The sequence below is a fragment of the Myotis myotis genome, unplaced genomic scaffold (assembly GCF_014108235.1).
Source record: "Myotis myotis isolate mMyoMyo1 unplaced genomic scaffold, mMyoMyo1.p scaffold_m19_p_15, whole genome shotgun sequence".
NCBI lineage: Eukaryota > Metazoa > Chordata > Mammalia > Chiroptera > Vespertilionidae > Myotis > Myotis myotis.
Window position 1 is genome coordinate 22854756 of NW_023416319.1, and position 13530 is coordinate 22868285.

At 44.1% G+C, this 13530-nt stretch overlaps 1 protein-coding gene across 8 annotated transcripts in view; it reads left to right on the forward strand.

Annotated features, from left to right (window-relative positions):
- Positions 1–13530, forward strand: part of MYOF (myoferlin) — a 137937-nt gene that overhangs the window by 97831 nt on the left and 26576 nt on the right. For 6 of the 8 annotated variants that reach the window (XR_004972182.1, XM_036336582.1, XM_036336580.1 and 3 more), the window contains 8 exons: positions 1081–1158; positions 3470–3651; positions 3746–3904; positions 4028–4126; positions 5239–5400; positions 7267–7432; positions 10386–10462; positions 12592–12648. Coding sequence is in view for 7 of the 8 variants with exons in the window: in XM_036336582.1 (XP_036192475.1) it covers positions 1081–1158; positions 3470–3651; positions 3746–3904; positions 4028–4126; positions 5239–5400; positions 7267–7432; positions 10386–10462; positions 12592–12648 (980 nt within the window). In the remaining variant the exon portion in view is untranslated. The remainder of the gene's footprint in view (positions 1–1080; positions 1159–3469; positions 3652–3745; positions 3905–4027; positions 4127–5238; positions 5401–7266; positions 7433–10385; positions 10463–12591; positions 12649–13530) is intronic. The other 2 variants (XM_036336578.1, XM_036336579.1) reach the window with 1 other exon arrangement.

Consider the following 13530-nt stretch of genomic DNA (forward strand, 5'->3'; position numbering starts at 1 on the left):
CACTTGAGGAAGAGGATTTTTTTAAAATTTCTTTATTGGTTAAGGTATTACAAATGTGTCCTCATCCCCCCATTCACCCCCCACCCCCCCCCAATCATGCTCTCATCCCCTGTTGTCCGTGTCCATTGGTTTGGCTTATATGCATGCATACAAGTCCTTTGGTTGATTGAGGAAGAGGATTTTTTAAATGCAGCTTTAAAATCATATTTGGTGTAGAAAGTGGTCACATCACTCATTTTAACATACTCTGTTCAGTATACTCTGTACTCATCCTGTCTATTAAGCCCCCCAATACGTGATTATAATGAGAGAAAAAATATTCAAACAGTTAAGTAAAGGTTGGTTTCCATGATAACCTTCAGGAATTTTAGAATGAGGCAGACCTACTTTGTAATAATAATCATAGCAAATCGTTATATAAGTCTTAGCAGGTACCAGGCACTGTACATATGTGAGGGGCTATTATTGTCCCCATCGTACAGGTGAGCAAGCTGCAGTGCAGAAAGATTAAATAGCTTGACTGAGGTCTTAACAGCTCGTAAGCAATAGAGACCAGATTTGAGCTCATGTAGTGTAGAATCTGTGCGGTGAATCACAGTGCTCTACTATCCTCAAATTATGTGTGTGTGGGGAGATGTGACGGTGGGGTGGGAATGTATATGTATTAATATAAATAAGGATAAAGAATATAAAGATTTTGAAATATCAAAGAAACTTTGAACAAACAACTGTTTCCTAGATCTGGTGCCGAACTAGAATAGGAAGTCCTATTTCCGTAATGCCTGGAGACCCAGTTTCCTCTCAAAGGTCGTGATGACAAGCAGTGCCCTAAATCCAGGCAATCAACACCAGGAGTCATGAATGATCTCCTGATGGACACACTTGCATTGAGCTTCCTGTGGTCTTTAAATGTTTCCGTGTACAGGAAACAGAAGTGATTTACATGTGTTCATTGCTTGGCAGAAGTAGATTTGGGTGACCCATTGATCTGAAACATGCTATTATCTGCAAATATTCCTGGAAAATAGTAGTTTGTGATGTGATGTTTCTTGTAAGTAACCTCCATCCTGTTCTTTTCAGGAGTCTACATGTACCATCTGCGCTGCTATATCTACCAAGCCAGGAACCTCATGGCTTTAGACAAGGATAGCTTTTCAGGTAAAGGGAGAACCCTCCCTCTCACACCTCATTGCATAGCAGGCTCGCTCGATTCTACTTTTCCCCAAGTGAATGCTTCCAGTTATTTCTAACAACAGCAAAAAGCATTTCCATATTGACACTAGTTTGATGTGCATGAAGTAAATTGCTCAGTCATAGATCAATAAGCACTGAGTTCAATGGTGATCACTGTTACTGATGCTGGAGATACACAGAATATACGTGGACTTTTCATACTAATAATCATTCATTGATTAAGTAATGAAAATCACCAAGAAGAAAAGCAGTTTCTTTTCTCTGTAGACATAGCTGCATGCATATACCCTGGACTCTTGGGTTGATTGTAAAATAAGATCATAAATATACATATAAGACCATATATAGAAATGTATATGTATATGTATATGTATATGTATATGTATATGTATATGTATATGTATATGTAGTTCTCTCAACTTAACAAAAAGATCACAAATTTGCCTATTTACTTACAGCATAGGCTTGAAGCAGTTTGGCGTCCATCCTGACCTCCTTTGCTGCCTACTCCCTAAATTCCCAGCACCATAAAACAAACCATGAAACTTCACACTGACAGCTCAGCTAGTTTGTCACCTTTGGACTGGTTCTAAGGAGAAGGCTGTGGGTGAGGGAGGGGGAAAGGTCAGGGGTCCTGCCATCCAGGGGTTTGTGCTGTTGAATTCCACTTCAGAACCTGAAGGCCGGCAGAGCTTGCCTGGGCCTTCTGTGGAAAGAGCTCTTAAAGCAGGTGCCTGACACTCTGGCAGCTCACATCAATGTGAGGTGTCTCCCAAGCATACATGAATGATTTCCTTTTCTTACAAATTAGAGCACATTCCTAGTTATCCCCATAATACACATCTCCAAAATGGCTTTTGAAGACATTTCCAAATATTCGCCAGCAGGGGGCACTCAATCATTGAAAGTCAAAGTTAGAATCCTATCAAAATTGCACATTCCTTGCAGTTTGAGATATAAGATATTTCGCTGGAGCAAAATCAAAGAGTCCCATCCATATGATGCTACAATGCTAAAAACCAAGTACTCTTTTGGCTTATGTAAGACAGCTTTAGTTTAGAGATTAGGTTATGCTTAGATAGGTCTGTTCTATGCAATTGCAAAAATTTTTTGTGAAATTATTTAGCATGGAGAAGAAATGAATTTTTCTTATCTTTTTTCATCTTTATTGAGGTATAATTGAAAAAGTTATACTTACAATGTACAATTCGATATACGTATACATTGTGAAAGGATTCCCACAATTGAGTTAGCATATCCATTACCTCACATATTTACATTTTGTGTGTCTGTGAATGAGAACACTTAAGTTGTACTCTCTTAGCAAATTTCAATTATACAATGCAGTGTTATCAACTACTAGAAGCCCAGTGCACGAAATTCATGCATGGAGAAGGCGCGTTTCCTCAGCCCAGCCTGCACCCTCTCACAATCCAGGACCCCTGCAGGATCGGGCCTAAACTGGCAGTCAGACATCCCTCTCGCAATCTGGGACCGCTGGCTCCTAACCACTCGCTGCCTGCCTGATCTCCCCTAATTGCCTGATCGCCCCTAACCACTCTGCCTGCCTGATCGCCCCTAACTGCCTCTGCCTCGGCCCCGCCGCCGTGGCTTCGTCTGGAAGGTCGTCTGGAAGGACATCTAGAAGGTCATTTGGCTGTCTGGTCTAATTAGCATATTACGCTTTTATTATTATAGTCACCATGTTATACATGAGATCCTCAGACCTTATTCATCTCATAACTGAAATTTGTACCCTATTACTAATATCTCCCACTTGCCCCTCCATCCAACGCCTGGCAACCACCATTCTACTCTCTTTTTTCCATGAGTTTGACTTTTTGGGGGAGATTTCACATATAAGTGATACCATGTAATGTTTTTCTGTCTCTGTCTGGCTTATTTCACTTAGCATAATGCCCTCGAGGTCCATCCACATTGTCACAAATGGCAGGATTTACTGTTTATTAAAGGCTGAATTATATTCCATCATGTATGTATATGTATCCATATCTATAAATATCCCACATTTCTTTATCCCTTCATCCATAGGTTGCCTTTTCATTTTGCTGATGGTTTTCTTTGCTGTGCAGAAGCTTTTTAGTTTGATGTAATCCCAGTTGTTTATTTTTGCTTTTGTTGCCTTTGCTTTGGTGTCAAATTTTTTTAAAAAATCATTGTCAAGCCAATGTCAAGGAGCTATGTTTACTTCTAGGAGTTTTATGATTTCAGACTTTCTCCATGACCCCATTGTTACTCTCTTTTTCGATTCTAGACCCATATGCTCATGTCTCCTTCCTCCATCGAAGTAAAACCACGGAGATCATCCACTCTACTCTGAATCCCACATGGGACCAAACCATTATATTTGATGAAATTGAAATCTATGGGGAACCCCAAACAGTCCTACAGAACCCACCCAAAGTTGTCATCGAACTTTTTGACAACGATCAAGTGGTAGGTAATTTAGAATTTCTAAAATAGCTTTGGGGATTGATGGAGATGTGTAGGGATGTTGTTTGGGGAATTAAAGGATTGTTTGTTTCTCTAGGGCAAAGATGAATTTCTGGGACGAAGCATGTGCTCTCCTCTGGTGAAACTAAGCTCAGAAATGGACATCATGCCCAAACTTCTCTGGTACCCAGTAATGAATGGAGACAAGACTTGTGGGGACGTCCTTGTAACTGCAGAGCTGATTCTGAGACACAGGGTACTTGCTGAGTCCTCGCTCATATATGCTTTCAGAGTAGCTGCTTAAAATTCTGTTAACAACTCCATGAACTGTTTACTTGAACTCACAGGCGGCATTGACATTTGCCTCTTTGTTTCACAGGATGGCTCCAACCTTCCCATTCTTCCCTCACAAAGGGCACCAAATCTATACATGGTCCCCCAGGGGATCCGGCCTGTGGTTCAGCTCACTGCTATTGAGGTATGCTGCTCTCTGTGATTTGTGATCAAATCAAATGGATATGGCTATAGAACTGGAATCTTTCATATAGGAAATGGGATCTTGCTGTCTCCAATTTATTATAGAACTAGAGGCCCGATGCATAAAATTCATGCAAGAGTAGGCCTTCCTTCCCCCGGCTGCCGACACTGACTTCCTTCTGGCACCCGGGACCTGGGCTTCCCTTGCAGCCCTGGTTTTGTCCAGAAGGACATCTGGTCTAATTAGCATATTACGCTTTTATTATTATAGATTTGCCTCAAATTTTGAAATATTCATGGAAATGGAAGGCTTGTCAGAGAAACAGGAACAGGTCAATTTTAGCATTACTGAGGGACTTTAGAGTTCTCATTTACTATGAGTCAATAGATTTCTGAGTTTCCTGTGTCAGCTAAAGAACTGGGAGAGAGAAAACAGACTCAAAACAGCAAGCCTGTGTGTACAGAGAGAGAGAGGAAGGGACCCCAGAGGGAGGCGGAGATGGAGAGTGGGAAAGGAGTAATGGAAATGGTGAGATGTCAGACAATGGAGCAGATACAGGCCAATGGAGCCAAGCGAGTAGCTCGATGGACAGGGTCTGGCCTACTCCAGGGGCCTTGTTAGTCAAGCAGCAGCTACTTTGGGATTTCTGTTCTCAGGCTGTCTTGCTCTTGTTCCCAAAGACTGAGGCAGATGGCTTTAAGCAACACCTGTCATTTTTAAATGCTTGCATGTCAGACACTGTTAAGAAGTTTACACTTGATCCTCAAAATAACCCTAGGAGAGATAAAACTATCAGTCCTGTTTATAGATGAGACACAGAGTGGTTAACCAACTTGCCAGAGTTCACATCCTGTTCTATGGCACAGCCAGGATTTGATTCCTGCACTCACCTGCTCTGCTATTTCAGCAGCTCAGGAAGGAGAAGGAGTGACAGGCCTGCCTCCGTTGCATGACCTGCAGGCTTTCTAGGATAATGTTCTCAGAGATTTTTAGCAAATTTGCCCACGTCACCCTTAAAGAATTGACTGGGTATCAAGAAAAAATTTTTTCCTTTTGAATATTATTTTTAATATGCTGGATTGTCTTCCCTTCTCTTTATATTGTTTTCTTAGATTCTAGCTTGGGGCTTAAGAAATATGAAGAACTACCAGATGGCTTCTGTCACATCCCCCAGTCTCATTGTGGAGTGTGGAGGGGAGAGGGTAGAGTCTGTGGTCATCAAAAACCTTAAGAAGACACCCAACTTTCCGGGTTCTGTTCTCTTCATGAAAGTGGTACAGTATCAAGACTGTAATCGTTCATGTGTGCTGAGTAGCTGGATTTTATTTGAAATATGAAATATATTGACATCACCACCTACACGTAGTTTATATATTTCCAAAGCCTGACAGCAAATAGAAAAACTGCGTTGGAGTCGCTGGGCAGTGCCTTTTCCCCCTTACACTCTGACACTGCCGTGATGGCTTCTTAAAGTTTCAATCAACCCCGATGAGACAGAACTATCTATGAGCAATACTAATGTATTTCTCCAGTAAACTTGCCATCTATTCCACTGTGACAGGCCCTTGCCCAATGCCCTGAGGGCAGAAAGTTAACCCTCCTTGTGGCCCTGCAGGTGCACAGGGACCAGAACCTCCACATAGGGACTGGCTGACTGGGGAAGAGCAGTCACGGAGGAACCTACATGGGGTAATGGGGCCACATCCTGACAGCCTGGGCCTGGGCCCCACCTCCAGGCACCCCTGTGATGACATCTACTTTGTTGAGTCGAAGTTACCCTCTGGTTATTAGGAATGTGGCAGCATCAGCTCTGGTTCACAGTCCTCCATCGTAGACACAGAATAGTTTGGAAGAAGATGAGGTCACTCAGTCTTCCCACAATCCTTAACTTTCTAAAAGAGAAGAATCTTCCTGTTTTACTCTACTATACAAAAAGAGATAAAAATAAAGGCACCTCAGTTTGATGGGGTAGGAGGTCCAGAACCTTCCTGTTCCTTTCCCCAGCCCACTCATTTGGTGTCTCCAACATACCCGCTCTTGAACTCTAGGGTCCTGTGGATTAAGTTCCCCTTTTATAGACGAGGAGGCTGAGGCTGAGAGAGGGGAAACGTCTTACCCACGTCCTGCAGTGAGTGGCAGGACTACAGCAGCAGCCACAGCTCCGTGCTAGCTGCATGCACACTCCCTGCATCTAGTCTTGACACTAATCCTGTAGAGAGCAGGCGTTTTCCCTCCTCTTCCGCTCACTCTGGGGGAAACTGAGAGGTTAGGTGACTCACACAGCTAGCAAGTGGGTGGCTAGAGTTTGGACTTAGGTCCCTCCAACAACAAAGCCCATGTTCTTCCCCTACACGGTGTAGATGGACAACCACCTGGGTGCTCCAAGCCAGAATCCCGGAGTGATCGCTGCCAGGCCACTCCGCCCATCCGTGTCCACTCCCCAGCCCTGCCCTACCCTCCACCCCAAGTTCTAGTCTGGAATCTAGTCCTGGTGGGCAAAGGTGAGGGAAGCTACTCAGTTGACCCCAGCTTCTTCCATCCCTGTGCAAGCCCAGAGGTGGAAATCCACCTGAGACCAGCTATGATTCCCCAATCAGACAGTGTCGCCAAGGCCACCAAGTTCCACACGGGAGAACCGAGAGGTGTCAAGGAAAAATGAGCATCCCGTTTTGGCACTGAACTCCCAGGGCTAAAAGGTTCCCAAGCCACAGTTATTTCCCTTGAAGGTTCCGTTTTAGCGTGAGCATTTTTAAATTCCAACTAAATGCTAACTCCACATCCTGTCACAGAGCAGAGCCAGGTACAAAGGTACTATTCTAGGCACTTCACATGTGTTAACTCAACAACCCTACTGTTATTGAGAAGATAATTGGGTCAGAGAAACTTCCCTGAGGTCATGCGGCTCCTAGGGGCAGAGCCAGGATTCTGTCCGTCCCAGGTGGTCTGGCTCAGAGTCCATGCCTTCAAGCGTGTGCTGCTCGCCTCCCATGTCAGTGACTGAGCTACTTAACTGAGAGTCCCCTGGGCTGTGCCAAATGGACAAAAAGATCCTGGGTTGGTCCTTTGGGAGATGTTTATTGGCAAAGCTGCTCTTGTCAGGTCTTGTAGAGAGAAGTGACGCTTACCTCTGTGACCCCCAGTTCTTGCCCAAAGAGGAACTGTACATGCCTCCGCTGGTGATCAAGGTCATCGATCACAGGCAATTTGGACGGAAGCCCATTGTGGGCCAGTGCACCATCGACCACCTGGACCGCTTTCGCTGTGACCCGTATGCAGGGAAGGAGGATATTGTGCCACACCTCAAAGGTAAAGTGAAGTCTATAAATAGCACTTGGGACTTTCCATGCATGATCTGACTTAATCTTTGCAAACCTTCTCGAGGTAAGTGTTCATTGTCCAGATTCGCAGAGGAGGGAACAGTTTGAGTTAGAGTGAGTTGTGTAACTTTCCCAAGATAATATAGTCAGTATGTGGCAGAGCTAGACGTGAATCCTGGCCTCGTTTTGGGGGGACCTTCAGGGGCACCCTGCTCTGGAATGAACAGAAGATTTCTTTGTCAGAAACGCTGAGTGCTGCGTGAGCTTTTTCTCTAGTCCTGAGGGGAAGGTAGACAAGGAAGTGGGTGATTGCAGTCTGGTGTGATCAATATTTTTTTTAAGTATATATTTTTATTGATTTCAGAGAGGAAGGAAGAGGGAGAGAGAGAGAGAAACATCAACGATGAGAGAGAATCACTGTTCAGCTGCCTCCTGCATGCCCCACACTGGGGATTGAGCCCAAGACCCAGGCATACGCCCTGATTGGGTATCGAACCACGACCAGCTGGTTCATAGGTTAACGCTCAACCACTGATCCATGCTGGCTGGGCCTGGCGTGGTCAATATTTTGATGGCAAAATACAAGGCCCTCCTCTCTACCCCTCGTGTGCACACTTGGAGGGGATTTTTCTTTTAAATGATAGAGTGGGCATGGTACTTACCTTAGAGTTCCATAATAAATAGTTAATGAATAGCATTTTGCTATTGTCCATTCAATAATGACTTGTTTTTACCTTACCAGTTGCCAGGGACTGTGTTGGGCCTGGGGACCGGGTTGCCTCAGTGAACGAACTCCCAGGGCCCTTGGCCTCAGGAGATTAGAGCCCACAGAGATCTGGTTCTCATTCAGCTGGTCACTGGTAGCCTCAGGCCTGAAGCGGATGTCTTCCGTTTCAGCAGCTGGGCCGCTAACCAGCTCTATTTAATCTCCCATAAGGTTTGGTATGGACATTACAGAGCCTCTGGCACTCATCTGCTCTGCGGGCCTGAGCATCCTGCTTCCCTGTTTCAGAGAGGAGGAAAGAATAAAACCCACAGTCATCCTTGAGCAAAACCCTACATGTGTTTATCCATAAATTTCCCAGGCAAAGCATTTTGTGCTGAATTGGCAGTGCCTAAAATAGCAACATATTTATAACAAAAAGGATTAAACTGCAAGCATTGTTTTATCTGAGGTTACTAAATGGAGATAAACCATTTCCCTAGAGTTTTTTTCCAACTGCTTTCATGAAAGAAAGTTCTTTGATGCAAATATATGAAATCGTTACAAATGCTGCCTACGTGCTCTGGCCCAAGTCACTTGAGTGGACCTGTTTGTGTCTATTGCTCAGGGATAGGCTGGGCCTGAGGCAGAGGTCTCCAGGTAGTGAGTCTATGTAATGAATATAGATTGTGGCCAGTGCTTCAAAGAGCCCCAAAGAGGAAACTCCTTAAGGAGAATGGGGAGCATAATGTTCCCAAGAGTGGAATCTATTATTTTAGATTCACCTGGTACTTTCTTAAAATCAGTAATGCCAGGGTAAGAGTTGAGGAAGTACTTGGTTGGCCTAATGTTGGAAGCACATAGAATAACTTTTTCCTCCTATTCCTGAGACTCTGTTTACTTGAAGATGGGAAAGTGGAGAACTAACTCTATAAGGAGGGATTTGTATACAGTTGTGTTCCCGTGTGGCTGCCCACCTAGCTGTCACATTCTATGCTGTTGCAGTTGTCCAGTTGTGGGGAGCCATCTTGGAAGCGAAGAGACTGCTGACGCATCTGGGGGTGCCACATGGACACACAATGACCTAGCATAGCAACTGGTGTGTCCTGGATACTCAATAAATGTCAGTCTGCCCTGCCGCCCCAGTGTCGCCCTGATCATTTCTCTGGCATTTATTGAGTGTTTGCTCTGGGCTCATGTATGATGCTTAAAACGCAAACTTTGGGGTCGGACAGACCTCTATGACTTATTTCCACTTTACACTAATGTTTAACCTAAAGCAAGTGGTTTGCTTTCTCTTAGACTGGGCTTGCTTTTTAATCTTTATAATGGGGACAGTGGTACATATTTTACAGTATTGTTGAGGGATTAAATGAGATCCTATATGTGAAGAGCTTAGCCCACTGCCTGACACATGGTAGGTATCTAGAAAATGTGTCTTCCCTCCACGCCTTAATGTCCTATCTGTCAGTTGCCCAGTGGGTTATGCATAGAGTTCTTTTGGCTTGGCAGAGCTGGCTCTGTGTGGGTTCTGGTCTCCTGTTGAATGTCTGACTGCTTGATGCTTCTTCCATAAAGGGTAAACTTACCTCTCACCCTCACCCTCACCTTCACCCTCACCCTCACCCTAGGCTGAAGCTTTGGCAACCCTTTAGCTGAACCAACCTAGTGAGCCTGGGGGCTGCCCCTGAGTCCTTGCTATAACCCCCAAATCCAGAGCCACAAATAGTCTGGAAATTACATAAAGTCAGGGCATGTGCCATTTCCCTATGCTTATATTACAACAACCAGGGCTGACTGAGCCACTGAAATGTGCAGCTCTTCACCCTGCTTAGCTTTTCTGTGTCTTAGAACAGATTCTACAAAAAAGAGGCTCCCCCTTAGATGTAGGTTTCCCCAACCCTCCCCCCGACTTCTGTATCCTCTAAAGAAAGACATGTATTGCCATAATTCTTTTTTGAGCACTTGCTGTGTATAGGCACTGGGCTAACTCTCTAAGGCAAAAAAAAAAAAAAAAAAAGGCCATATAGTCCCCTGAAAGTATCTAAAATCTTATCATATTTTGGGAAAAGTGATGAATTGTTGGGCTATTTTCTATATTGGAGTGTTCTCCTCTCCATTCAGTAGTCTCATCCAGGAGGAAACTCTACCATCCACTCTGTGGCTGTTAAACTTGAACTTGAAGTAGACTCATCACTGTATTTTCGTAAGCATCTTAGATTATGAAATTGTCTTGCAGCCTCCTTTATGTCTACCCCACCCTGCCGGGACGTCATCATTGAAATAGAAGACACCAAACCATTACTGGCTTCGAAGGTAGGCTTCAGAACTGGCCATTGAATAACATCAGTTTTATCTTCCAGGTATCTAAGCACTGGTGAATTTAGTCAAACAAGCACTCAATGCAATTAAAATAATAACTATCAACTTTCCAAGGTAAAGAATCTGAATCTTGTACTCATCAAAAGTTATAGTGATGCTGTGTGGATTAATGTCCTCTACCCTCAGCCACCCCAGATACTTAAAATATCCCCAGGCCCCATCCTCCAAGAGGAACCTAGACATCAATATATTTTATTGTATTGTATTTTTAAAATATTTTTATTGATTTCAGAGAGGAAGGGAAAAGGAGAGAGACAGAAACATCAATGATGAGAAAGAATCATCAATCAGCTGCCTCCTACACACCCCCTACTGGGGATCGAGGCCGCAACCCGGGCATGTGCCCTGAATGGAATCAAACTGTGACCTCATAGGTTGATGCTCAACCACTGAGCCACACCGACTGGGCAAGACATCAGTATATTTTAAAATCTCCCCAAGTGATTCTAATTTGCAGGCAGGTCCGAGAACCATTGGTGTGGGCGGTCTGAGGGATATCATTTGCTAGCAAAAGAAATTTCAAGTGCAAATTTATAGCATTACCACATTGGGAAGATAAATGCATGTAGCACACCAATTTTTTCCCTACATGAAGCAGAAGGGTCATGGATTTTTAATGGCCCTATTTGTCAGTGTATGGGATATCCCCGATTCTTATATTCACTGTGGTTTTGAAGTCAAGAAATTGATGGAAATGCTCACTCAGGATCCTATTTTAAAACCATTCAGCCAATTGTATGAGGGGGGTGGGGGGAAGCGGGGGAAGGTCTTGGCCCACAAAAAAGAAAACATCAAATATCTCCCTGTTTCTGTTGGCATGTAGGATGGGCTTTCACAGCATGCTTTAAGGTGCAAACTGGCCAAAAAATGCACATGATTGCATTTTAATGTGTTATGTCCATAAACAGTGCCTTAAAAAAAGGCCACTTCCTTCCCACTGCATTAAACTCACCCATTGGACCGTGTTAAATGTGGTCTCCACAGCCAGCACTGTGTAGCAGTGTGTTAGGTTCTATTCCCTGAGATTCCTCCACCATGGCAGATGACAGTATCCAATCTGCAAAACTATTGGGTTCCCTTTGTAAACTACCCCAAACATTCCCCATAAAACAGTAGTAGCATAGGGAGAAGTTAAGTATGATACACTTAAGATCCTTTATGAACATTTTTACGACACTCTGGAAAAAAGGAGTTTAAGATCTGCTCTATAATCTGCCTCCAGCCTTTTTACCTCCCATCGTCAATCAGTTCTTATTTGTGCCCACTGTGTACTCAGTAGGCTTAGGTATGGGGGAGGGAGGGTCAAGAAGAAGAAGAAGAAAGCCAATCTGTGCCACTATTCTCATTCGTTTCTTAAAAATAGTTAACAGATGACTGGGTTACTGTAGCAACACACTGTGAAAGTTCAGTTTACATCATAGCATTTAAATGACAACCTAGCCTTTGGGGGATGGTAGCAGCAGTCATCGGTGAGTACTATCCCACTGTGTTGTAAGTGCCTTTGATCAGCTTGCTTTCCTAACACCCAGTTGAGGTACCCTGTGTTGATGAGAAAGACTGGTTGGAATCTCCTCTAAAAAACTGCCTCTACCGGTTCATCAGAGAAGGCCATGCATATCTATGCAGTCTGATGAGTAAAGTTGAGCTTTGGAAGAGCCAGTAATAAGCTTGCTGATGTGCTCCATGACATGTACATGTAGCCTTGTACATGCATACATGTAATATACATGCATGCATGATGGGCATGCCTTACATGTACATGCGATGAGCGTGTAATGTAACATCTACCACTAACCCAATTCAAGCCTTTTATATGGGTCAATCAAGGGGGTGGGTCAAAACTAACTGTGCCCTTGACGGGAGCTGGAGGCTGTGGCTCTGGGTGACAGTCTCGCCCTCACAGAGACCCAAACCCTGTGATTGACTGTAGGAGCTCTGAACCAATGGGCTCAGCACTATCACAAGAAAAGTGAGAAGTAAGTCTTCAGGGCAAATTGGTAAGTGCTAGCCAGATAACATGGATGTTGCTACATGGCATCTCAACAATTGCCTTCCAATTCCAGTGCTTAAGCAGTATGTCAACAGCACTCGGCAAAATGGTTTCTCCAACGACAGTGCATGTATGTATGATAAGAAAATGCATGAGGCTGCCTGGGGCTGCGGGGGCTCTGTCTAAAGTCCTGAATTCTCCTTTTGGATTCTTTCTATTAGTAGATTTTGGAGTGAAAGGCGATCTTTAAGCAAATGCAATTGTCCTAAGCCCAAGGGGAGAATCTTCTGTTTGGATGTGATAAAGCAAGTGGTTTGCTTCAGTTCCTTTGCTTCAGTTCCTTTTCCGTATGAACTGATGAGCAAGCGGCATGAATAAATTCTCCCACATTAACCCTACATTTTAAAATCAGCAGCTTGTTTTGAATAATGCCTTTTCAATCATGAACTGTTCTCTTCTTTGAAATGATTTCGAGAAGCACAAAATAGAAGTGAATAAACAAACTCTGAAAATCTGAATTCACGAACTGTTCAGAAAGTGAAAGCACTTTTGGCATAAAAATCTCCCTCCAAAATCTCAATTCGGCTGTGACAATTTAACCTTTAACCCCGCTTTGGTTTGGATCTAATAGAAAGAAGTGTTACCTCTGTCTACCTGCCTCTCTGCCTCTCTTGGCAATTCTGTGTGCTGAACCAAGTCAGCCGGAAGAAGCGCTGTGGCCACCCACGCAGCAGCTGCAGGGAGCGCCTGTTGGGAGGGGCTGCTCTCTCCTCACATTAGAGGTGAACTTGAAGTTAGGATTTCAGAGAGAGGGTCTGGGTAAGAATCCTTCCAACTGCCCCCAAGGGCAAGTTGCAGCAGGTGCCAAGAGAAAACTGAAGCCCCAACATCCTAGCTCCCTGTTCTCTCATCTCCTGGATGTGCTCCGAGATCAGGGTTGGGTTCTCCATGCAGAAACTCAAAAGGAAGGATTGGGCCCATGAGAAACTTGACATTTAGAGTAATTTTGATG